This window comes from Lepisosteus platostomus, chromosome 5, assembly GCF_059453375.1.
Source record: "Lepisosteus platostomus isolate fLepPlt1 chromosome 5, fLepPlt1.hap1, whole genome shotgun sequence".
Lineage (NCBI taxonomy): Eukaryota > Metazoa > Chordata > Actinopteri > Semionotiformes > Lepisosteidae > Lepisosteus > Lepisosteus platostomus.
In genome coordinates, this window is record NC_142615.1 from 21,551,215 (window position 1) to 21,577,307 (window position 26,093).

Below are 26,093 nucleotides of genomic sequence, written 5' to 3' on the forward strand. Positions count from 1 at the left end.
TATATTAAAAAGCGTGCGCAATATGTTTAAAAATGGTTTGTCTGTAACATGTATTAAAAAAAGCTTGAGCGCTGTAACAGCGAATGTATAATAAAAATATTGTGTTGATTTTCATCCATGTTTTGTGTTCTTTTTAAATAATAACCACACAGACGTCGAAATGGTTCGATTTCATTTTTATTTTAGACGACCGATTAACATTTATGACATGTTTTAAATTGTCGTAAACACCCGCATAATTGAACATTCGTATTTTCAAAGGGCTTGAAAGGGTACAGGGGTCTCCGTCTCACGACACGACGTCGGTTTTTCAGAAACATTTCCACCATGCGGTCATTCTGGATTGCATCCGTAGAATAAAGTTCTAAAATGTTTCTAAAAGATAAACCTTTACATCTATGGTATAGAAAAAAGACGCAGTGTAGACCGCAGGTCACTGCAAAAGAATCTTGCAATTATCTGTTATTGTAAAATATGGAGTTAGCATTTCTGTTTAAGAAATCATTAATGTTCTTGGGAAAGAAAAAGGCTTGGGGTGAAAATCCGTAGGAGTCGAAAAATTCTGCGCCCTCGTCGTCGGGTAAGTAAATAGCCAGCCAGTGCTCACCGGGGCGGTCGTGTGGGTGAGTATTAACTATTAAACTCAGAGGGCGCCGCGCCAGTCTCTCGCTCGGTAGGGCATCACTGGGGAACACGCCTAGAAAACTGTCTCGGGTATAGCGGTCTCGGGTTAGAATGTCTTCCAGCTGTTTGGTGTTCATCTTTATGTGCAGGTTGTGTGGTCTCCAAGTGCTTTTTAGCTGAAGTCGTAAATGACTTGACGTCTCATATCCAGCTCTATCACGTTGTCGAACAGCGCGTACACAACCATGTTAACTGTAGTGGGTAGCGGGAGCGCGAAGCGTATTTCAGCTCTCAGATTACCCGTTTTGATAAGTGAATAATGTCCTGTGCACTCGTCGTCGGGGCTGAGGTTGAAAGCGAACAATGTGTAACCGCGCGCGTACTCCTCGCGGTCCACCAGAACTGGTTTGTCTTTCAGACGCTTCCCGGCTGTTTCCACCAGATTAAAATATTCACGGACGCAATGTCCATTCTGGAAGTCTGGTTGAAGCGGTTTAGTGGGGATTTGTTCCCCGTCCGCGTAGAGAGCCAGAAAGTTAACGTTGTAGTGTTTAAAATTGAAGGGGTTTTGGGTAAAACTGCCGCTGAATGCCGCGTTGTCCACAAACCCCAAAATGACCACTTTGGGTAACTGCCCGAGAAAGAGGTTTTCTTGGTTACACACACGGCTCCCTGCTGGCAGGCTGAAGACTTTCATCTGTACGCGGTCTATGGGGTATTTAGCGTTGGCCGTCAGGAGTGCTTCGGCGTGTCCCAGTCTGACCCCGGGTGACACTCTGACTCTTTTCACAAACAAAGATGCAGAGAGTACGCTCAGTTTGTGTTCTCCGGCGTTGTTCATTAAGCAGAAAGCATCTCTGTTTCGCGTGAGTTTTATTTTCAGGTCTACGCCATTCAGAAGTAGTTTGTCCTGAAAAAACAGGTCAGCGTGAATGTGACCCAGGAGCTCCAGTTTTCGGCTTTGCGCCGTGTATGATGCTCTTTTTCGGAACCCCTGATTGGGACCATCCAAAAGTGTGGACTCGTGTTCCCCGGCTGTGTCTTTGTAAAAGAGACCTGTTGAATACTGCGTCTTCAGCGTCTCTTCACTGTAGTTCAGGACCGACTCTATAAAGGCTCTGTAAGGATAGCAGTTGTTGCTCTGGCTGATCAATCGGTCTCCTACGGTGATGTCAACCTGGCTGAAGATGGCAGCGATGGGGTAGTTCACCAGGCTCACACGGGCTGCCGCATCAATGTCCCGACCGTCTGCTTCCATTATTTTACAGGTCAAATAGAGCAGTGTGTTGTTTAAATCTAAATAATCTTCACCGTTGCCTGCGACGTAGAACTCCAGAGGTGCGTTTTCCGTGAGGGCCGTGAGGGGTGGAACTTCTATGTAAAAGCTTTTCTCGACGCTTGTTTGGGTAGGTACTAATTGAAATATGTCCAGCTCCGACTTGGCGCATTCTGCAGACCCGCCGTGAACAAAAGCCATGTTTAAAATATGTCTCGTTTCGTGTCGCGTTGATTGCGGTGTGTCACGCTCTTCTTGGTCGACCTGAAGCTTCTATGAGTTGCCTGTCTGCGCTTAGCCGTTCTTTTATCAGGTTTCGGCGGCCCCCGACGGTGGGATGATGACGTCTGTCTTTTTCTACTGACACCCCTGCGGATGTATGCTAGACCCGAACCTTCCTGCTGATGTGCAGCCACCTTAGACATGACCGCGCTTGTAACGTTGCCGACCACGTCTTTGGCGATGTTTTTAGCTGCCGATGCCATGTGCGGCTTAGCTATTTCAAACCAGCGTTTCAGAAAAGGCACGGCTTTTCTAAATAGCGCTCTGAAAATACCCCCGATACCAGCGCCGTACTGAACTGGTAGCCCTGAAAATCCTGGTAATCCATAACCAGCCTGTTGTTTGTAGTAGTGCGTATACAGAGAAGGATCCCCTAGCTCTTGATGACCGTCATCCTTTTAGATGTTTGACGCTTTCACAGGTCTGAAATGCAGCTTGACGATGACCTTTCCAAATGCAAATGACACGTGTTCGTTTTGATCCGTCTTTATTTCAATAGTGATGTTGTTAAAATGGTCGATGCTCACCGGCACATAATGGGGTTTGTCGTACAATACTGTGACGAATTCACCATCCACGCCTCTGAAGGGCACCGCAAAAGCGGTGCGTAGACGTCGCCTACTAACTGGTGTTCTATGATATCGGTGTATATATACATGGTGTTAAATCCGCCAGTCATATCGACGGGGTGCGGTGATTTTACACCCGCTACACCCGAATTGAAACCCAACATCCGCGCTAGGCGATTACGCAGCTGCATAACAAACCGTTTATCACTAACAATCCTTACCGACCGGCTAATGGGGTTGTATTTAAGACTTACAGCCGATAACTTGTATTTTTCAGCAGCCCGTTTCATTTCATGCAAGAGCTGCTCGATGTTGCCGTAGTACCCTCTCGGTAAGGTACAGGTCCAGATAGTCTTGAGCTCCTCGCTGATGAACAGAAAAACTTCGTCTTCATCAAAAGTGTTTACTGTATTCGGATAGTGTAGTTCGACCAGGCCCACTTCCCAGCCCCCGTCCAGGTCAATCGCCTTTGCCAGATGCTCTGTGAAGCAGGCGTTAGTGTTCTTTGGAAACATCTTTGAGGATGAATTACTGGCCAGCGTCACATAGAAACCATTGGGGTTCATTTTTCACCACCTCTATATGTCTCGGACCTCAGAAGCCTTCACCCAACTATTGAATTTATCGCTCCAGCCACGCCACTTTACCAAAAGCTGTTTGTTTTTGCCACGACCCCTGGTTGCTAAAATCGTTTGGATGCGGTAGACGTTCTCAACATCCGGGTTTATCTTCTGTAGCTCTTCGGCATAGAAGGAACCCTTAATATCGTCGCCTGCGTAGTCCTGCAGTTTGTAATAGGGTCTCAGAGCCGCGGACCGCTCTTTGACAATGAAAATTTCATCTGTGAAGGTCTGTTCATATCCCTTCTCAAACACTCCCTTTATTTTGGACACCCGCACGCGATCACCCACATTAAATGAAAACTTTGACGGTTTTCTCTTAAAGTGCGCGTCATAGACCGTTCTCCACACCTCAAGGGAGTTGTCGGGCGTAACAGAAGCCGGGGTTCGTTTAATAGTCGTGTGGTAACTATGGTTATAAGCGTAAATAAGATCTGAAAGGACGTCGATATAACGAAAGGTGTTTTTGTGTGTCGGGTACCTCCACATTTTTGTTTTAATAGTTCTGTTAAACCTCTCGACCACACTAGCCTTCACATCGCTGGCCGTATTGAAATGTTCAATATTCTCACGTTTGAGAAAATTTTGGAAGGTCCTGTTAAGAAATTCTTTACCCTCGTCCGTTTGTAGCTTTTTAGGAGCACGCCCCTCTTGCAGTATATTTCGGAAAGCGCCTGTCACGGCCCCACCAGTCTTGGTTTTCAGCGGCACGGCCCAAGCGTATTTAGACAGCATGTCTATACACATTAAAATGTAACAGAAACCGTCGTTGAACGCGTGGTGTTCTCTCATGTCCACCAAGTCGGCCTGCCACTGCCAGTCCATTTCGGACACCAGCGTCCTGTTTCTCTTAAAACGTACTCGCGCCGGCTTGTGCAGCGTATAAGCAGCCTGGCCGGACAGCCACTCGACCACCCGGCCACGGCTGGCGCCGCGCACACCCCGGGATCTCGCGGCCCGCAACAGACCCCCTGCGCCGCCGTAACTGCCCGATTTCCTAGGGTTATAATAGAGCGCACTCAACCCCGCGGCAGACATGCTCCCCATTCCGAACCAATACACACTCGCACACACCCAGGGATGCGCCGGCTGGGGGCTTTGGGACCCCGAGGCGCCGGGGCGACCGGCCGGTGGGGGTTCCGAACCACACCATTGGCTCCTGAGGGGGCGGGACATGCACAAATAACAACACGCCATTGGATGGCTGGGGGGCGGGACAACCAAACACCGCGGACGACCATTGGATGGAAAAGGGGGCGTGGTACCTGTCAAAAGTTTGACGAAAGGTGTCGCTTTATACTACTAACACGCAAGAGAGTTGTCACTCAGAGTGTCGAAGGGTCGATGTATACTGGGGCTCAGTTGAAATGCAACGTCAGGACTTTTCCGAATTATGTCACACGAAGAGAGCACAGCCCTTTCCGCCCTGCCGCGTGTGTCTCGGTAACTCGCTGTGATCGTATAGTGGTCAGTACTTTGCGTTGTGGCCGCAACAACCCCGGTTCGAATCCGGGTCACGGTAGAATAGGGGCGTCTGCTTTTACTACTCGCACGAATGAAGGCAAAAAAAAGCCAATCGATGTGAACGAACGGCGCTTTACAGAGGAGTACTGCCTGACTGGATCGTTGATGAACGACAGAGGCCACTCCGACCTCTTCTCGGTTTTCTTCAATGACTTACTAAGGATCTTCTTCACATTCGCCCATGCAGGGGAAGCCAGTTACACCAAAGCAAACGCAGGAAAGTGCATTTCAAGCAGAGACCAGGAGGGACTTGTTTACACCGAGAGTGGGCGGAGAATGGAACAATGCGCCCAGCCCTGTTGCTGGAGCCGATTCTTGATGAGCTCTTGGGCTCACTAAGAGGCCCCCGCTGGATGCTAATCTTTCTGTTGTTCTTGCAGGTCCTGCGCTGCTTTTGAGCCGACAGAGCTCGACCTGGTCTGTCGGCACAGCCCAATTGCAAATGATCGGCTCCGCGTACAGAAGGAACGTGCGTTTGGTACAAGAGTGCACGAAGGCACCGGAAATACATTGGGAACAAATGACCGGTCGCTCAAGACCTCTGTGAAGTACAGGAGCGTGCAAAATGAGGCTGTTTCCGCCCGGTCTCGAACCGGGGACCTTTCGCGTGTTAGGCGAACGTGATAGCCGCTACACTACGGAAACCTGTAGGGACTGCTGCTGGTGTCTCGCTTGCGTTTCGGGCTGAGAAAGGGACGCGTCACTTTAGGCAGGTGGCGCTGGAGAGAGGAACAAAGGGCGCGATGAAACAAAATGCCGAAACCCGGGATCGAACCAGGGACCTTTAGATGTTCAGTCTAACGCTCTCCCAACTGAGCTATTTCGGCGGTGCACAAAGCCCGCAGCCACCTGCTCCAGCCTTCCTGTGTTGTGGCATGAGCGCACCAAGAGTAGCGGGAGAGTGTTGCAGGAACGTCACTCAGAAGGAAAGCCACCCAGCTGCGCCCTCTGAGCTCTGTCCAGCGCATCTTCCTCGCATGGACTCCTGCCTGCGACGGGCAGGAAACAATTAGCAAGAACAGAACGACACCCCATGGGTGTCTCATGACCGCACCTTAGGTTGTGACACGTGCAGGTGTGAGGGGTTGCCGGGCTACTTTGGAGCAGAGCTTGGGCGGAGGGGGGACGGGAAAGCAGACAAAGAGGTGACACCTCAAGGTCTGCACGATCACAGCTCTCCGCCGCCCCAGGCTTCCGCTCGATAAGCTACTGGACACACCCGCCCCTCCTCACACAGACCGTGGAAAAGCCCCCGAGTGGGAGGGCTCTCTCTTCCTCCCAGGAGCTCTTGGACACGACGCACATACAGGGCGCGGGGAGCCGCCGCCTGCAAACACGGCTCCAGGCGGGACTCCACTCCGCAGGAGCCGCAGAGCAGAGGAGATGAGGGCAGCTTAGCTCCTGTGCAGAGACCTGAGCTGTTGTTGCTGTGGATGCTGTCTTTTCTGCACTCGGGGTAGGAGTGAATGTTGAGTTGCCCTTAGAAATGAAGCAGAGCACTTCAACGGCACGGGTGTGTGTGTGTGCGCGCCCTGGTGATTCTGGGAGACAGATCAAACCTGGGCTAAAAGAGAGGTTGCTTAGCCCTCTTCCATTTGCTAGTTCAAAGTTGTACAACCCATTTGTATCTGCTAGGCGGCGCAGTCGTCGTGCACAAAACGCTTTGAAAAGCGTCAAAGGCAAGTCATTCCGAGTTGGTCGTTTGTGTTTTCCGTTCAGACGCGAAATGCTGAAATGATCTCTCGGCTCCTCGGTTGTCATTTCTGCTCCGTAAAGGAATCACAGCACGCGTCGGCTTCCAGCACGGTGGGTCGGGACACGATGCCGGGGGTCGGAGAGAGCGATGTCTTCCTCGTTAGTATAGTGGCAAGTATCCCCGCCTGTCACGCGGGAGACCGGGGTTCGATTCCCCGACGGGGAGTAGCTTTTCTTTCACCTCCTTAGAGAAATGACTGCCTTTCACTTCTCTGTTTTCTTTCACAGCGTCGTGCACCTTTTCATTGCTCTCGCTTTCAGAGCCTCCGCACGGCAGTCGACTCGACATCAGGAAGCACATTGAAGTGAAAGCAGGAAGCGCTGCGACATGCACTGTGCAGATCCTGCCACACTAAGAGGTGAGTGGGTCTGTTCGATGCACAAGGAACGCTTTGAGAAGCGTCAAAGGCAAGTCATTCCGAGTTGGTCGTTTGTGTTTTCCGTTCAGACCCGAAATGCTGAAAAGATCTCTCGGCTCCTCGGTTGTCATTTCTGCTCCGTAAAGGAATCACAGCACGCGTCGGCTTCCAGCACGGTGGGTCGGGACACGATGCCGGGGGTCGGAGAGAGCGATGTCTTCCTCGTTAGTATAGGACCTGTCACCTGTCCCCACCTGTCACGCGGGAGACTGGGGTGCATCAGGACGCGCCTTGAAGTGAAAGCAGGATGCGCTGTGACATGCACTGTGCAGATCCCGCCACACTAAGAGGTGGGTCCAGTGGGTCTGTTCGATCACAGCGCTAGGCGAATCCCCAATCCCCTTTTGTGCCTGGCGACAAAAGATGTCTGTTTACGCCCGGTTTCGAACCGGGGACCTTTCGCGTGTGAGGCGAACGTGATAACCACTACACTACGGAAACGGTGGTAAGACGTGCCCAGCGGCCCAGCGCTGAGCTTCGCCAATGCGATTTAGCTGCTTCCAGTGCCTTTATTGGAGTGCGCTGATGGACCGTGCTCTCTCTCCAGAGACCAGCACGCCTGTCATGGACGGAGCAGGAAAGGCGGCGCCACATTCTACAGCCCTCTCCACGCAATCGACGAAATCGGGCTACTGAAGTGGAGAAAATCGCCTCTCCAGAAAGTGCAAATATCATCTTGGAGACTATAAATCCTATTGCCGAAGGTCAGCCCTGTCTACCAGAGTAACCCTCCCACAGCGATGATCAGCTCGTCTCACACGCGAGAAGTTTCGGTTGGAAACAAGCGCCCCCTCTTCTCGCACGTTTTGCACGTTCGAGTAGTTTTAATGCGGCTCTTTCGTACACGGTGCTGATCTTTTGGAAAGCAGGAGGCAAAACCGAGTCGAACCGCCTGGGTGAAAACCAGGAACCCTAACCGCTAGACTATATGGCAGCGAACAACCATGCTGTTCCCGGCATCATGCAAGCAAACTACATAAATATGAGAAAACACGCAAGAGAGTTGTCACTCAGAGTGTCGGTCGACGTATACTGGGGCTCAGTTGAAATGCAACGTCAGGACTTTTCCGAATTATGTCACACGAAGAGAGCACAGCCCTTTCCGCCCTGCCGCGTGTGTCTCGGTAACTCGCTGTGATCGTATAGTGGTCAGTACTTTGCGTTGTGGCCGCAACAACCCCGGTTCGAATCCGGGTCACGGCAGAATAGGGGCGTCTGCTTTTACTACTCGCACGAATGAAGGCAAATAAAAGCCAATCGATGTGAACGAACGGCGCTTTACAGAGGAGTACTGCCTGACTGGATCGTTGATGAACGACAGAGGCCACTCCGACCTCTTCTCGGTTTTCTTCAATGACTTACTAAGGATCTTCTTCACATTCGCCCATGCAGGGGAAGCCAGTTACACCAAAGCAAACGCAGGAAAGTGCATTTCAAGCAGAGACCAGGAGGGACTTGTTTACACCGAGAGTGGGCGGAGAATGGAACAATGCGCCCAGCCCTGTTGCTGGAGCCGATTCTTGATGAGCTCTTGGGCTCACTAAGAGGCCCCCGCTGGATGCTAATCATTCTGTTGTTCTTGCAGGTCCTGCGCTGCTTTTGAGCCGACAGAGCTCGACCTGGTCTGTCGGCACAGCCCAATTGCAAATGATCGGCTCCGCGTACAGAAGGAACGTGCGTTTGGTACAAGAGTGCACGAAGGCACCGGAAATACATTGGGAACAAATGACCGGTCGCTCAAGACCTCTGTGAAGTACAGGAGCGTGCAAAATGAGGCTGTTTCCGCCCGGTCTCGAACCGGGGACCTTTCGCGTGTTAGGCGAACGTGATAGCCGCTACACTACGGAAACCTGTAGGGACTGCTGCTGGTGTCTCGCTTGCGTTTCGGGCTGAGAAAGGGACGCGTCACTTTAGGCAGGTGGCGCTGGAGAGAGGAACAAAGGGCGCGATGAAACAAAATGCCGAAACCCGGGATCGAACCAGGGACCTTTAGATCTTCAGTCTAACGCTCTCCCAACTGAGCTATTTCGGCGGTGCGCAAAGCCCACAGCCACCTGCTCCAGCCTTCCTGTGTTGTGGCATGAGCGCACCAAGAGTAGCGGGAGAGTGTTGCAGGAACGTCACTCAGAAGGAAAGCCACCCAGCTGCGCCCTCTGAGCTCTGTCCAGCGCATCTTCCTCGCATGGACTCCTGCCTGCGACGGGCAGGAAACAATTAGCAAGAACAGAACGACACCCCATGGGTGTCTCATGACCGGACCTTAGGTTGTGACACGTGCAGGTGTGAGGGGTTGCCGGGCTACTTTGGAGCAGAGCTTGGGCGGAGGGGGGGCGGGAAAGCAGACAAAGAGGTGACACCTCAAGGTCTGCACGATCACAGCTCTCCGCCGCCCCAGGCTTCCGCTCGATAAGCTACTGGACACACCCGCCCCTCCTCACACAGACCGTGGAAAAGCCCCCGAGTGGGAGGGCTCTCTCTTCCTCCCAGGAGCTCTTGGACACCACGCACAGACAGAGCGCGGGGAGCCGCCGCCTGCAAACACGGCTCCAGGCAGGACTCCACTCCGCAGGAGCCACAGAGCAGAGCAGAGGAGATGGGGGCAGCTTAGCTCCAGTGCAGAGACCTGAGCTGTTGTTGTTTCGGACGCTGTCTTTTCTGTTCTTGGGGTAGGACATCAGGAAGCACATTGAAGCGCTGCGACATGCACTGTACAGATCCCGCCACTACTGGGCCCGATTTCCCCGGATCGAAACCGGGCGGAAACAGGCCCGTTTCGTTTGTTGCCACGCACAATGTTTGGGGATTCGCCTAGCGCTGTGATCGAACTGACCCACTCACCTCTTAGTGTGGCGGGATCTGCACAGTGGATGTCGCAGCGCATCTTGCTTTCACTTCAATGCATGTCCTGATGTACCCTGGTCTCCCGCGTGACAGGTGGGGATACTTGCTGTCACGACCACCAGCCAGCGGAGATCATCACGTAAGCGAGCCAATCAGCACCAGCAGTGGATAACTACTAACAAGCGCCGCCGCACGAGTTAACACACCTGCAATTGCTCTACCGTGCGGCACGCCGGGTTATTTATACCATTCGTACCTGATTCCCGTTGCTCGGTATTGAGTTCTCTACTTGTTGCTCAGCCTAGCGTTCTTACCCCTCTTTTGCCTTCCTGGAATTCTGCCTGCACCTTTTGCCTTCGGACTTCGGATCTCGTCTCGCCCCTTGGATTGTTTGCTATCATTGGCTGTTTTGGATTTGACCCTGTAGCTCTCTTTTCGACTACGATTCTGTCTCACGTTTTGGATTGTTCGCCACCAGTGCCTTTACCGGATCTCGACTTACCTTCGCCTTCGGACTACGACTCAGCTCCTGGATTTGCTCGGTACGTTTACTTACCTCCCTGCGACTCCTGCATCTGCATCGGATCCTTTTCACCGGGGTAAAGTTAGCTCGAAGTTCGAAAACGATTTTGGCACGCCTGTAGCGCTTTCACGAAACCTCTTAGAGTTGCGAGAATGCTTGTTTTGTGTATAAAATACATTGTGGATGCTTTCTCAGCCTTTACTTTGTCGTTTTTATGACATTTTTTTGACCAAGCACGAATATTCTTTTGTCCATATCTTCGCGATGGAAGCACAGAATGCTGTCAAACCAAATGCATTTTAAAGAACACGACTTGTGGATATTTCCACACCCTTTATATCAAACTATCAGTGAGCTAATTATCTTTTTTAAAACCTCCGGTTTTTCATCGATGCGTAATTACGCACGAACTGGAACCCGGGGGACCGCTGTGTGCACACGTTCACAACGCGAGAAATACTGTTCAATACGGCTTCGTGCGAAAAACCGGTATATGACCATAGGAAGCAGAACAGCGCAGTCTCCAATTACCCAGACTGTAAGCACGGGAATAAAGCTTTGTTTGATTTCTGAAACCCTTCCTTTACGTCCTGTTTTCATTCAGGTAAGGGTCAACTATATTCACAATACTACTGACAGCAGGAAGATAAAAATATTCTTTACTCAGCAGCTTATTAAAAACAGCTCCCATGATGTTCATACCGACTTTTTACACAGAACACTGACACAGCTTTGTGTTCTGAATCTCTTTTTCTCTTGCTTTTATTTAATGTGGCACAATGCACTGGGATAGGGGTATTCTGTTCACAAACCAATAGCATTTAAACCACAGCACCCACAATGCTGCAGGTAAGTGTTTTGCACACTAAGCAGGTCATCTGACTATTCCCAGCTTTGTTTTGGGTTATGGAACCTTTATTTTTTTATGATTTTCTGAAGATAACACTACAGGTGGGATGGGTGGGTTGTCTTCATGGCTCAATAGCATTTCAAATACAGCACCCACTCTGCTGAAACCAAGTGTTTTACACACCAGACAGGCCCCCAAACCTCATACAACCTTACTGTAGCTGTGGCCCCTTTCTTTAAGTTTTTATGATTTTCTGAAGATTACACTACAGGTAATACACTGGGACGGGTGGGTCGTCTTCATGGCTCAATAGCATTTCAAATACAGCACCCACTCTGCTGAAACCAAGTGTTTTACACACCAGACAGGCCCCCGAACCTCATACAACCTTACTGTAGCTGTGGCCCCTTTCTTTAATTTTTTATGATTTTCTGAAGATTACACTACAGGTAATACACTGGGACGGGTGGGTCGTCTTCATGGCTCAATAGCATTTCAAATACAGCACCCACTCTGCTGAAACCAAGTGTTTTACACACCAGACAGGCCCCCAAACCTCATACAACCTTACTGTAGCTGTTGCCCCTTTCTTTAATTTTTTATGATTTTCTGAAGATTACACTACAGGTAATACACTGGGACGGGTGGGTCGTCTTCATGGCTCAATAGCATTTCAAATACAGCACCCACTCTGCTGAAACCAAGTGTTTTACACACCAGACAGGCCCCCAAACCTCATACAACCTTACTGTAGCTGTGGCCCCTTTCTTTAATTTTTTATGATTTTCTGAAGATTACACTACAGGTAATACACTGGGACAGGTGGGTCGTCTTCATGGCTTCATGATTTTTTGACTGTAATCAAGTGTTGTGCATTTGTGCAAGTGTCAGGCCTCCTGACCTTTCACAGTCATGCTTTGTTGTGTGAAACTTTAATTCTCTTTTTAGGATTTTTTGAACATGGGAACTTCCACCGAGATGAATGAGGTGCTCTTCAATAGCTTTTTCATCTATACACACACGCGTATGTAACCAAGACACTCAGAACCAACAGAATCAACGTGAAGTCATAGAAAAACAAGAATGCCCCCGAGACATCTGCACCCCCCTCTTGGACCACTCTGGTATCAACACCCCCAAACCAATCCATACCAGCTAACAAGACTCAGAATCGGTGCAACCCTCCAACCTGGACCAAGAGCAGGATGGGACAAGTACCTGCACCACACTACGCACCCCTCATCCAGACCAGCAGGACAGCCAGACAGCACCATCATGACACACATAATGAGATCACTTTCTGTCAGTATGTGTAACATTCTGGGCCTGGGCTCCTCTGTATTTTGGCTGAAGGGAGTTCAACAACATTATTAAACGGACTGACATCATAATCTGACAAGATACATTGTTTAGGGGAGACTTGTCCACCCACTGTCCCCCTGGTAACGTGAAGATCATTGTCCCTTGGCTTACCTAAACCAGAATCACTTGGGTCTCCGGGGCGGATCGGTGTATGGTACAAAGTCTTAAAAACAGAACATTGTTGAATTGTCTATAAAAAACAACCAATATCCCTTGGATTTCCCAAACACAAAGCTGGAGCAAGTATACTAACTCCATACCCTTAAACTACAAAAGGCCTGTGGCGTAGACAGGGTAAACAGCCACATCATGTGACATAACTGCATGAGCCTAGTGATGAGCCTAGTTTAAAATACTCAACCCCATCCTGAAGTACGGATGTTTTCCTTTGGCCTGGAATCCAGGACTGATCACCTGACCCTAACAACTGCCGGAGCATTTGTGTGAACAGTAACCTGGGCTAGCTATTCACCAGTATCTTCAATACCCTATTACTGGCAGCTTGCCAAATACAGTGTCCTGAATAGAAGTCAGATCGACTTCATATGAAGCTGGCACATATCTGACCACATACGCACTCAACACACACTTTAAATGAACAGAAAAATAGTGACCTGTGTCTTTGATTTCTAAAAAGCAATAGGCTCTATTTTGAACAAATAACAAATATACAAACTTTCAATGTGGGGTAAGAGGTACAGTCCACAACTGATTTTTTTTAGCGTACTCAGAAAGTATAAGCGGTTTGAAAATACTTACATAAATTATTTTAGGAAGACTGTGTTGGTTTTTGTATCATTTGTGTTTGTGTTGACTCTTATTGAGATCTCCAGTCACCTGCCCTTATAGATGCCTCTTTTGCTTATGTGTTGTTAGAAATTGAGCTCGCCTGTGTGCCTGCTTCTAGGGTTTTTTTAAAAAAGGAATAGGTTGGTTTTCTATTTTTTTTACCCCTTGCCCAGTAGCAGTCTACTACAGGGGGGATTCTGGGTCCTCTCTCCATACAGTATGTCTCCTTTTGCATTGTTTCCAGACCTGGGCTGATTTGAGTTTTTCATGGTAATGGATTACAAGGGTAGGTCTGACAGAAGTGAATGTGGTGGATCTGCCATCTGCCCAGGCAGGAAGGGAGATACAGTATATGTAAACAGGTTTTAGCATTAATGTTTTGCATACAATCACCCTTTCCAAAAGGTGAGATAACCAGAGAAAACAGGACACAGCTTTTCTAGGGACTTTTTTTCCCTACAGTATTTATGGTTACGATGGGTTTTAACTCTTTGTGGAGATAAGCTATTTTTATCTTTTCTTTGGTGTAGGTTCATGAATGCATGGGCTTTCTTTTCTTCCATGTCTTGTTCCTTTGTTCAGTTGTTTTGTATTCTTTCTGTTTTGTCCCCTTATTTTTGTGCTGGTGCTAGAATTTCTGCTGGCTTTTCCATGTTTTTCCCTTTTGCTCTTTGATTTAATTTTTTCCTGTGACCCATTTTTCCTTATTTATCTCAATGTGATATTTTCCCCTTCTCCTCAGCTGTTGAGTCTCTTGCACTTTCTTCCCTGTTATCAGTATTGTCTGATGTTGGATTGCATTTTAAGTTCCTTATTTTTTAGTAATCCTGTAATTTTTTTTCCACTGTTATTCTCATCTTTTATTGTACTATTGCTGTTATTGCAGTCTTCCCACAGTTTATTTTATTCTTAAACAACATACTAAATAATATAAGAATACATGTTGTGCTCATCTCTTTCCTGCCACTTGCACTCCTGATATTGTCTTCAAATAATTCCAATATTTTAGAGCTCTATATTTTCAAGCCTTGAAGGCCTAAGGTTGTTTTTTAAAGTGTTTGAATGTGATGTACTAACTACTGTCTACAATAACAATAACATACATAAATTACCAATAACATGCATATAAAAAATAGCCCAGAAATCAAGTATGAAGTAAGGAAATGGCTGCAGCTATGAATCAGAATTTTAATCTATTGGTTTTGTAGTTGGTTGGAACTTGGAACTAGTTAGACAAGGGGTGTGAAGATTCATTACAGATGTATTTTGCTGTACGCAGAACAAGTGAACAATAGACGGACATAATTTCACAAGACAACCCAGTTGGTTCTTGAAATTTCCAAACCACACATCAGAGTGAAAATTAAAACAAATTGAGGAAGGACCGATAGGAGAAGATCAACAATGAATCATTAACATTACAATGCTTAAGTTGCCTTTATAATAAAGACAATTTTGTCCTTTTGTGAGGATCATGTCCACATTGGACCTGTTTTTTTAAGTTGTTTTGAAATTTCACTTAGGGTTCAGAACATTTCACAACTACTAATTTTTTTTCCTACCACCTCAGCTAATTCTCTCCCCCTTTAGGTTTGGGTGGGGGTATGGGTTTTTTCCAGAAACCTGTTATCATTTCTTTGATGTTGGACACATTTGTCTTCAGGAAGTTTTCTTCACACCTCCTATCATACTCATCTGACATGTCCATAGCTACACTCATTTACTTGCAGCAGACAAACAATGACAGAGTCGTCTGCAAATTTTATTAAGTGTCTGGAGTGGTGAGAGCTCTTGAGGGTGTTTGCTTACAGGACAAAGAGTAACGGAGACAATATGCATCCTTGGGGGAACCAGTAAAACAATACCTGTTGTTGGATAATACATTGTTGACTTTCACACTCTAAGTCTGTTCAGAAATCAGTAACCCCTCTGATGATGTTAAGATCAAAACCAAAGTTTGATAATAGCTTTGCTGCCTGTACTTGAGGTCAAATGCAATTGCATACAGAGGAGGAAGTATAGCACAACAAAAATAACACACTTCTAAATCTACCACAGCACAGAAAAAAACTAGAAAAATCACTTATAAAACCACAGGAGTACACAAACATAACATAAACTAGAATGCCACATAGACAATAATCTGTAGCAGAATATCTGCTTATGTTGTATTTTCTTTGTGGATGTTTTTGGATGTTGTATTGGCCTTGGCAACTCTGTGATTTAACAGTCATGATAATAAAGCATTTTTGAATCTCTATGTGAGTGGAACCTGTTGAATATTAGTTCAGATGGCTAGCTGTGTCAGCAGGTGTAGGCTGCAAAGGATCAAGTAATAGTTTAATTCCATGCTGAAAAGAGAAGAAAGAAAACACAACATTTTGGCTGTGGAGCCTTCTTCAAGGGTTACAGTTGAAGAAGGCTCCATGGCCGAAACTTTGTTTTCTTTCTTCTCTTTTCAGCATGGAATTAAACTATTACTTGTTAAATATTAGTTACACTTGGGTTTCGCAATATAATATAACCAAGAGGTATTGTTATTTTTTTAATACTTTTACAGCAGTCAAACTGGCATACTCTGATATCTGAGAGAGAGTTTAATATAAATATTTTCTCTTGAACTGTCATGAACCAGTTTAATTTGTTTTTACCTCTCTACAAATCAGCCTTCAAAAGCTTAACTCATGTAGCTGTAATGTACATGAACACCATTAAAAAGTTTTCCTTTCTCTATGTGGCACGTGGAGTGCTGAGAACGCATGCTCCAAGCTGCTTGCTCCTGTAAGGAATTAACAACTTAAAGATTAAGTTAAATTATAAATAGGCCTCACCCTGTACATAGGGAGTTATGGGACATGTTTCGTTTAGAAGGGATTTAAAAGTAAAAAGTAAAGCCTGAAATAAACAAACTGTGCCATGTAAGACCAAGGTAAGGAATGTTTGTTACTATTTGTTTTGTCTGGTTATTTAAACCATTCCGTCTATTTCACACTTAACCAATTTTGAATTAGAAAGACTACAAACTGTGCAAACTTCCAAGTCTGTAAGGGTGTATGATGTAGATCATTCACAAGAGCACACGGCTGCTTGTTATAATTGTAAGAACTGTAGTTCACTACTGTTCTTTTGACTCTTGAGCTTGCATCATACAGCCGTTGGCGTGCATTTCAAACCTAAGAGATATCAAACTCATTTAACCTGTCAGACATATGTTAAATGGGTTGTGACTTTTGGCAAAGTTTTTTGCTACATAATTTGTTTCATGAATACCATTTATCTCTATAACAACTTTCCTGTCCCCAGAACATATGTTTTAAGCTGCTTGATCCCATTGGGTGCAACCTTTCCATTGTATTCATAATGTGTTGTTTGCATTAGGAGTGTGTTAAATAAGCAGAAAAGAGGCCTGTTTTTTCTGTTGCTTCTGATCTTATACAGTGGTCAGAATCTCTCATCCAAAAGCTTATGAGTGGAAAAAAATTAAGTACAGATGCACAATCCATTAAAAACCATTTAAAGAGCATAAGGGTTTTCATCACATGGACTTGTTCGACTGTTGAGGATTTCTGTTTTGGTTGAGGATCAATTAAAGGACAACAACCTGAAACACTATCTTCGATCTTTCCAGAGCTGTAAGTAGTCATTCCAAGTTTATTAACTTGTCTCTTTTTTTCTATGTACTTTTCAATAGCCACTGATGTTATTTACAACAGTTTTTTTTTTTCAAAATTGCATCTTTTTGGACAAATTTTAAAGAATTGGCACAATAGGCGGAGGAGTGGCTCTGTGGCTCAGGATCTGCACCGGTGGCTGGAAGGTTGCTGGTTCACATCCCATGGTTGACAGAGGAATCCTACTCTGTTGAGCCCCTGAGTAAGGCCTTTAATCCCAGCTGCTCCAGGGGTGCTGTACAATGGCAGACCCTGTGCTCTGACTCCCAGCTTTTCTCCCTGTCTGTGTGTCTCATGGAGAGCAAGCTGAGGTATGCAGAATATGAAGTCCTAATGCAAGAAAATGTATATGGTCAATACAGTAATCAGATTTATTCCATGCTGAAAAGAGAAGAAAGAAAACACAATGTTTTGACCATGGAGCCTTCTTCAGTTATGATTTGATTTTTTACAATCATACCCACAAAAACTTTGCAATTTTTAAAAATCTTGCAAACACAACCCAGATATGTTGACTTCTTTAAAAACATTTTTTTAAAAGAAACACATACTTCTTTTCTAGTTTTTTTTATGTGGTGGCTGCCAGGAATCCTCAGTGAAAAGGTATGCAGATCCTGTGCAGACGCAGGAGCAAGTAGTTATTGAGACAAGAGAACAATCCGAAACGTCAGGCAAGATCATAGTCGATCGGCGAAAGGTAGATCAAAATCCAGGAAGTACAGAGAGAAGCAAACAATCCGAAACAGAAGGCAAGGCCCAAGGTCGAGAGGCAAAAGGGAGATCAGTAACCAGTAAGCGAGATTTAGAGTAAACGCGAGGTAGAGCTCTCAAAGAGAAGACTCAATACCGAGGGTTTGGATGGTTAAAATTGTGCTGCTTGCCGCACAGTAGAGTGTGTGCTGATGGATTAACACGTGCGGCGGTGCTTGTTATAATTAACCCGCTGCTGGTAGTGGTTAGTTCTTTTGTGAGTTATTCTCCGCTAGCTGGTGGTTGTGACAGTGACAGAATGCTGTTTTGTGATTGATGCTATATCAAAATATAGGGCCCGTAAAATTAAACACAGAACTAAAACCATTTAATGGACTTGTACATCTGTTGCGCTCCTACACTATTAACATCCATTGGGCATTGAATTTCAATTATGTTTCCAGTCCATTCAGATATGTTCTCTATTTTTCAGATTGCTGGCAATGTCACATGTTAAAGGAGGACAGAGGAGTAGAAGGCCAGACCTGTGGTCAAGGGCTGGTGGAGTAGGGAATGTGATCAACGAATTTCTGAAGTTTTCTTAACTCGAAAAAAAAATTAGGTGGAATGACAGTATGTGGTCAACACTGTCAAACAGACTCCTTGGAGAGGAATGCCCCAGCAACAAGAAATGGTTATCAGTGATTTGGCATGAAGATAGAAAACAACTAAGAACCAAAGTGCTTAGGGCGCAGAAAGAGGAGAGTATTGGTAGGGATTCCAAACCAGATGACAGTACACAATCTATAGTCAATATTTCAAGTCAAAGTGAGGGACATAGTTTGGAAGGCAACACAGAGCTCAGAAGTTCATCAGAAGATACAGAAGATGCATGGGCTGCACACGGCAGCACAGACAGTGGTGACATGTTAGAGGGAGAAAAAATCTGTGTAGAATCAGAAAAAAAGCCTGAAGAGCACAGTGAATATTCCCAGGGGGCAAGCTCATCTGGGACATCACCTCAGGATAAAAGGGGATTAAGAAAGATTATGTCTGTGCCTAAAACTTTCCAAGTATGTTTAAAGGCTGAACAATGGAGAAAAATAGCACCTCTAAATGGTACATCTAAACTAAGACGACCATGGACCCAGATCTTATATAACGAGTTCAGGAAGATAAATCCTTGTTGCCCAATAGCCTTCAAATACCAATACATCAGGAAAGAGAACAGCAGAAAAAAAAAAAAACTTTCTGATGATAAAAGCAGTCTGTAGCTTCAGGTCCTGCAATGTAAAATACATTATGACAACAAGACACAAACCAATGGGCAATGATGACATCACAATTGATGTTGTACGAGCAGGGCAAATACAGCACAGTAAAAGGGAAACAAAATTTCGACAAGCACGTCAGCCTTATCGTCGAAAGATTGCCCGTGCCCTCACAAAAGGAATCAGCAATGTGTACTACAGGAACCTGAGCAGAACACCGCTTGCTGAAATTGCAGCAGGCAATTTATCTAAACCACTAACACAGAATGTCCTGAAAGTCATTTCATCAGAGTTCAGGAACAGTAAACGCATTCACTATGATCCAGTGTTTGAATTACATATGGCACAAAAATATATGAAAGCATGCGACTTCGACATTGTCCATTTCCCAGGATATATACAGATTTTGCAGTTAGACACATTTGCTGCCTATCTTTACACAGAACAGAGTATGCGAATTCTTATTTCCCATCTAAAGATGAAGGAGAAAGTCAGCCTTTACCTGGATGCAACAGGAGGGGTAGTCAGAAAAATTCCATCGGAGAACAAAAGAATTTTGTACTACAGTCTTACGTTACCTGGAGGTGGAAAAAGAAAGCCTCCATTACCAGTGTCTGAAATGTTGACAACTGACCACACCATTGTCAGTATAGAACGTTGGCTACGGAAATTCATGTTTGACATCTCAACATGTACTACCAAGAGAGTGCAGCATGTAGAAACTGACTACAGCTGGGCCCTGATTCACAGTGTTCTTTTTGCCTTCAATGGGGACACCATCCATGCATACTTAAATCGTGCAATGAAAGTCTGCCAAGGCAAACTTAAGTACACAGAACTTCAGATGTTCACTGTTCTGCACCTTTGCTCTGCCCATGTCATAAAGGCTGTCTCTCAAGCAATTAGTAAAAAAACAACAGACAAAGGACTGCGAGACTTTGCAACATTTTCCTTTGCCATCCTGCAAAACAGCACAACTTTGAGTGTCGCCAGAAATGTTTTCAAACACATGTGTATTGTACTCTCAAGCAGGAGGTTCACAAATGAAGTCCAATCTAGTGTCTGCCTCCTTAACGCTTACATTTCTCAAACAACCACACCAGACCAGATGGAAAAGGAAGCAGAAGTCAAAGACACAGATGAGGTACTGTACCCAAAAATGAGAGGCAGCCTGGGCCGCTCTCCTTTCGCTGTGGAGTTCAAAGGTATTTATGAAGACAGCATATCAGCTCAAGGACATGATGACTATGGGACACAACACAATGTGAACCCCTATTTCTGTGAAGACATAATAAGATTTCTGTTGCAAAGATACATGGCACTATTTCCACTGTGGAGTGGAATTTTGTTGGGTGACCTGGCAAGATATGCTTCAGACAGCAAAAAAGACATATCAATGTCAGAGGTAGCACAAACAAGAGCCACTAATTGTCATGTTGAGACCTGGTTTGGCATTGTCAAGCATTCAATACTTCAGCACAGGAGGAAACTGAGGCCAGCAGAGTTTATTACGATAATGAGACAATCCCTCCAAGGCCGGTACAGAGAACATATAATCCAAAATGCTCTCCCCAAAAAGGTTTTGACGGCTCCATTGATCACCACTAAGACACGTCATGAACATGCACAGGAACAATGGGCAAAGAGAGCACCAGGTGTAGGCAAAGAAACAAAAAATAAATTCTACAGCGCACCACAGAAAATTCCAATCCCCAAAAAAATGAGAACACAGGAAAAAAAAGTTAGCAATAGAAATATTGAAACAAATGAAAAATCGCCAGATGACAGCAACGGCCTGCAAGTACAGCAGGGGAAAGCAGGAACCACAGAATATAAAGAATGGCAGCACAAAGAAGAAAGGAAAGTGTCACCCAAGCAAGCTGCCGTGGGCATGGCTGAAGTGATCACACCACACTGTGATGCACGCCCCATCTCAAAACTTATAAAAGAGAAAACAGATTTCAAAAAGAAGGTAGGATTTGTATTTCAAATATTTCTCTGTGTGGACATTCACTTCTTTTTCAGAGCTTATGAATGTCATCTTCTACTACTGTAGGTGTTCTTTGTCGTTTCTCTCTAACTTGTTATACTTGTTGACATACTTGTGTTATACTTGTGGTGTGTAATCTCAATTTTCATTATGTTAGGTCCAGTGATCTCTTGTGTATGCTTTTGGCTTGGTAAATCTTTTTTAGGTACACGCCCTTTGGAACATCAATCCGAGTGAATTAGTGGTTGCAGTTTTGCCATCCATGCACAGTGCAGACACATATATTCTCAGACACTCGGAGTTTGTGTCTCTGAAACCAGATGAGTGGCTCATAGGCGAGGTAAGATGAAAGTGTTTGATTGCATGCATTTGTTAAGGTTTCTGAGCTTTTGTGTAATCAAATGTGTGTGAGTGCGTGAAATCACATCTTCTTCAATTGTGTTTGCTTTTTCCATAAGACCATTGAGTGTTACTTTCAAGTAGCGAAAGAATCCATGGACTTGGGGAAGAAGGTTTTCCTAATGAACCACTACACAACTGGTGTAATCATGAGTGGGAATAGAGAGCGCATGGCTAGACAACGTTTGTCCAAGGTAAGGACATCAAACACAAATGTTGATGGATTACATTAGTGAGGGGGCAAACATGGTTTTTCACTAACTGATGATTGTTTTATCAATAGAGAAACAAGGAGAGCTACAAGCAATCAAAACAGGTCACAACTGTGCCCATGGTGCTGCCTAAAGAAACTACCTTTATAGTCAGAAATGAAAATTCAAAGGTAGCACACCATCCCTGTGAGGCAGCCTGTTGTACTAATCTTGTCATTCTTTTCATTACAGGTCAACTTTGAAAACTATGAAGCCATTATTAGCTTTTTTAACACTGGTGTCCACTGGAAATTGTTGGTAAGTGTGGTGCAGGTAATCCAAAACAGCGTAGGTTTATAATTACACCTGGAACCATTACAGTTCAAGTGATTATCCTTGTTGCATCTAAAAAAATTACAAAGTCACAATGTATGTGTTCCTCTCCTGTTAAAAAAGGTGGACATTGATAGTGAGTGTCCAAGGCAATGGTGACAGTGCACTTTTCCTAAATTATTATTGTGAATACTGCTGTGTAATGAACAGACAACCAAACAAGTCAAAGTGTCATGTAGGAAAAAAAGTACTGTTAGGTCATTTCCTGACTGTCTTTGCCGAGGTTTGCAAAATATTAAATGTTAAATAATATATAAATATAAATATTATATATATAAAATATTCAAATATTAAAAACCTTTGTTTAAACAACATAAAACTCCTGAAACTGCCTGTGTGTCTGGCCCCACATTAAATGCAACTTCATGTCTGATGATGGGCCCTTTGTTTCTTGCAGTATCTGTATGCTCCATCCCAGAAAGTCTTTGTGGTCGACCCTATGGGGAGTGATGAGATGGGAGACTCCACTGCAGCGGCAAAAAGGTTCAGGTAAGAAATCAAGCATTAGTTTCGTGGTGAAATTCTGCAGGGGCACACATACATTTCAGGTTCAAGTTCAGCATGACAAATATTTCCTCATTTATCAATAACCTATTGTTTTGATTCACAGGGACTTTTTTAAGATGCGCAGGAATGTCCTAGGAAAAGAAGACTGGTTGAATATCAACTGGCACCCAAGCGTGATTGGTCACACCAGGCAAGCAGATGCCTCAAGCTGTGGGGTCTTTGTGATGCAGGTCAGCATAACCTTTCCATGCCGAAATTTTGGACTTAAAACTATTGTATGAGAGATTTTTAGGGAAATAATTGAAACAAACTTTTGTCTGTTAGATGGGTGCAGACATCATTAACAATTTCCCGGATATTCCAACATATATCGAAATAAACAGCAGTGCCAAAGAAATGAGAAAGTTGCGGGAAGACCTGTCAATCAGAATTCTTGAGGCTTCAGGTATTGTACCATTTGATCCTCATTGCCTACGTTTCTTGGTGTATATTATTTTCCTGAAGCATGTTCTCTCTCTGTAACAAGTCTGGATGAAAAAGATTCTCAATTTATTTATATGCAGAACTCATTTGGGTATTCTTTTTGTACTATATAACACAGTGATGAAAAGTTAATTAAATCACATTTCACACAGTTAAAATTCAATGACACTTTGGCCTTCGTCGTGGTTGACACAACCATTGTCTGGGAAAAGTGTGGGTCTAAATTGCCCATAGTGAAGCAAAGCAAACTGAAACATGATAGCTGTGTTATCATGTGCCCCCTTAAAATCATAGCAACACACGCTGACGCAAAAAAGGGTAACAGGTGTTGACAGGAGTATTCTGAGACATGACAATGTGCGGTTTAAGAAGCAGTAGAACACCTAATCAGGAAAGTGCATACGAAAAGGTCTCTATCAAACTGTCTTCAATTATGCAACAATGATCTGTAGATAACATTGGAAAAATCAGTCTATTTGGCATGTTTATTATAGCTCCTCTCCAGGACATGTGCCTGATGTGTGGAGAAACACCAGTGCGGCAGACAAACTGGGTAAGTGAACATCATCTCTATCTGTATGTGTAATGTATGCACATAATAACAAAACATGCCAGTGAAATGTGATAGCTGAACTGATATAAGGTTTACTGTCCGTGTAGATTCAGTGTGACAGTTGTGAAAACTGGTTCCATGAATTGTGCATCTCAAAAGAAGAGTATGAAAGCGCAAAGAATGAAGTAACATGGATATGTACATTTTGCCAACCCCAGTTTGGTGAGTATGCTCTGCATGCAAACTATCACTATGAAAGGGTTTTTTAAGCAGGACATGTAGTTTTAGATTCAGCAGGAACATACAGTAGGATGACATATTTCAGTGGACGTTATAATTGTTTGTTATTGTTAAGAAGTTTGGATTGCAGGCTTGTCTTCTGGCATTAATGGTTCTATAAATTAGAGATAACTTTTCAAAAAACACACCAAAGAAGGCACACATAAAAGATTACTGATAATCTGTGCAATTTATTACATGACACAGGCATCTCAAAGATAGAATTACTGTGTCAGATTAATGATTAGACATGGATGCATCAAATCACTTACTAGGTTTCTTTCCAATAGTATAGAAACAAAGACACAACCATGAACACCTAAAAGAGCTTGCCATTTAGCACAGAAACAATATAACGTCTTGCTGTAAAAACACAAAGTAAGAAAAAAGGAGTTTGATTAAGAGAGATCTGGCAAATTGTGCAAATACCTAGATCTTGATTTGTGACCCATTTATACTCCTTGGATCCTTTGCAGTTCGTAACCCTTCTTACGGTTTTATATTTCAGGCACTGTTGATGAGTGAGCATCCACCCCCTACTCCCGAGCATTACATAAAAGACATGCTGGAAACTCAAGAAGACTGTCAACGTGTTCTCAGCAGAATTCACCTCCAAAAGACACGTAAGTACAAGTTTCAATATCCCCCCAAAAATTTTATCTTGGGTAAGAGTAAACTTTCGTACACTTTGCCAAACAATAATGAAAAACACTAGAACACAAAATCACTAGAAACCATTTGTTATCTATTGCCAGAAACCAAACAAAGTCTGTATGAAAACAGTAAAAAAGTTAATCATGACACAACACAGTCCCTTTTAAATATGATCACTACACACTGTTAACATCACTGTAGTAGTGCAAAGAAATGTAAAACGACAGTATGTCACCATGACATGATTTATGTGAAAGATTTCCAGATAAAATTGTATCCATCCTAGTAAGATAGATTAATCAAGAAATTCCACTCCGTTGTGAGAAAGATCAAAGAAAAATGGCTTCTCTCAAATAGAAGTGTATCTAGGGTGATTCCTTTTTATTAGGTTTCCAAAACAGTACTCTATCTACCTTCAGGCAGGGCACAGTGCTAAAAGGATTCTAACCGGAACAATAAAACACAATTGCATCATCGAAGTCCGAACCCCACTGGCTTTCAATATCGTACCATGTACATCTCCAGGAGTGGAGACTCATGAAAAAGAACAGCCTAGACACCAAAGTGATACTTTTCTTACAGTAAGGTTAAGGTAGTTGTAGGATGCTGTCTAGATCAATGAACAGATTATGTTAACAATAGCAAGCACGTAGCAGAGCATTTAGGCACACAGCCCCTAAATTGTGGAAATATATGTCAGACCTTTTTAAGGATGCCCCATACCTACAAGCATATTTAACAATGCTGTAGTCTTCTACATCGTCTCTGTAGTCTTCTTTATCCCAAGTGATCTAATTCTTTAGGAGGTGCAGAAACATAGATATCAAGTGGGTAAGTAGACAACCACGTTGCAATTGTTTTTTCTGTGTCTAACCCTTTTTTTTTCTCCACACCATGCCTGCCACTGTTCTCTCTTCGGTGCCTTTGGTTGATATTGAGCTCCGTCCCCCATGACAAGGGATCCTCCTGGATTTCTGAAGCAAGGAACCCAGCCTACAAAACTCAAGATCCTGTACTGCTCAACCCAGTGGATGGGACACACTCAACATTAACATCTAGTCTCACATAATATATGAAATAGAATTCACCGTGTCAATCTGCATGGTTGTGCATGTGAACTGTTTCTAGTAACTATTTGTCATACACAACCAGGACCTGGAGGGGAGGTCAACCATCAGGCCTTGGACCCCCAGAGATTTTTTTTCTCCTTTGGAGTTTTTTGTTTTTCTCTCCTTCGTGCCTGATGGTTACACAGTCACATCATCAAGACTGCATACCACACCTTCATTGTGATTACAGATATAGCTTATTTAAAATGTGAAATTAGGAAAAAACTAAACGAAACATGGGAAATAAAAAGAATGTAAAATCTAAAATTTTCAGATGTTGTGATGAAGCTTTTGACTCATGAATAGCACCCTCCTATCCCAGTGTATTACCTGTAGTGTTATCTTCAGAAACTCATTACAAAATAAAGACAGGGGCCACAGCCACAGTAAGGTTGTATGAGGTTCGGGGGCCTGTCTGGTGTGTAAAACACTTGGTTTCAGCAGAGTGGGTGCTGTATTTGAAATGCTA

At 44.5% G+C, this 26,093-nt stretch overlaps 1 protein-coding gene, 1 long non-coding RNA gene and 6 other non-coding genes across 8 annotated transcripts; 4 read left to right on the top strand and 4 right to left on the bottom strand.

Annotated features, from left to right (window-relative positions):
* Positions 1 to 5,467: 5,467 nt before the first annotated feature.
* Positions 5,468 to 5,540, bottom strand: trnav-aac (transfer RNA valine (anticodon AAC)). The gene has a single exon. It is a non-coding gene; the product is annotated as a tRNA-Val (tRNA).
* Positions 5,541 to 5,649: 109 nt separating this feature from the next.
* On the bottom strand, positions 5,650 to 5,722 carry trnaf-gaa (transfer RNA phenylalanine (anticodon GAA)). Its single transcript has one exon. It is a non-coding gene; the product is annotated as a tRNA-Phe (tRNA).
* A 1,022-nt stretch (positions 5,723 to 6,744) lies between these two features.
* trnad-guc (transfer RNA aspartic acid (anticodon GUC)) lies at positions 6,745 to 6,816 on the top strand. The gene has a single exon. It is a non-coding gene; the product is annotated as a tRNA-Asp (tRNA).
* Positions 6,817 to 8,200: 1,384 nt separating this feature from the next.
* On the top strand, positions 8,201 to 8,272 carry trnah-gug (transfer RNA histidin (anticodon GUG)). Its single transcript has one exon. It is a non-coding gene; the product is annotated as a tRNA-His (tRNA).
* A 574-nt stretch (positions 8,273 to 8,846) lies between these two features.
* On the bottom strand, positions 8,847 to 8,919 carry trnav-aac (transfer RNA valine (anticodon AAC)). Its single transcript has one exon. It is a non-coding gene; the product is annotated as a tRNA-Val (tRNA).
* Positions 8,920 to 9,028: 109 nt separating this feature from the next.
* Positions 9,029 to 9,101, bottom strand: trnaf-gaa (transfer RNA phenylalanine (anticodon GAA)). Its single transcript has one exon. It is a non-coding gene; the product is annotated as a tRNA-Phe (tRNA).
* Positions 9,102 to 19,544: 10,443 nt separating this feature from the next.
* Positions 19,545 to 22,653, top strand: LOC148664851 (uncharacterized). Its single transcript, XM_088631561.1, has 5 exons — positions 19,545 to 21,038; positions 21,262 to 21,396; positions 21,515 to 21,649; positions 21,899 to 21,964; positions 22,437 to 22,653. The coding sequence occupies exons 1-5, from the start codon at positions 19,545 to 19,547 to the stop codon at positions 22,530 to 22,532; spliced, it is 1,926 nt and encodes a 641-aa protein (XP_088487687.1). The 3' UTR covers positions 22,533 to 22,653.
* Positions 22,654 to 22,876: 223 nt separating this feature from the next.
* Positions 22,877 to 25,891, top strand: LOC148664852 (uncharacterized). Its single transcript, XR_015936526.1, has 4 exons — positions 22,877 to 22,991; positions 23,524 to 23,582; positions 23,690 to 23,804; positions 24,370 to 25,891. It is a non-coding gene; the product is annotated as an uncharacterized LOC148664852 (long non-coding RNA).
* Positions 25,892 to 26,093: the final 202 nt, after the last annotated feature.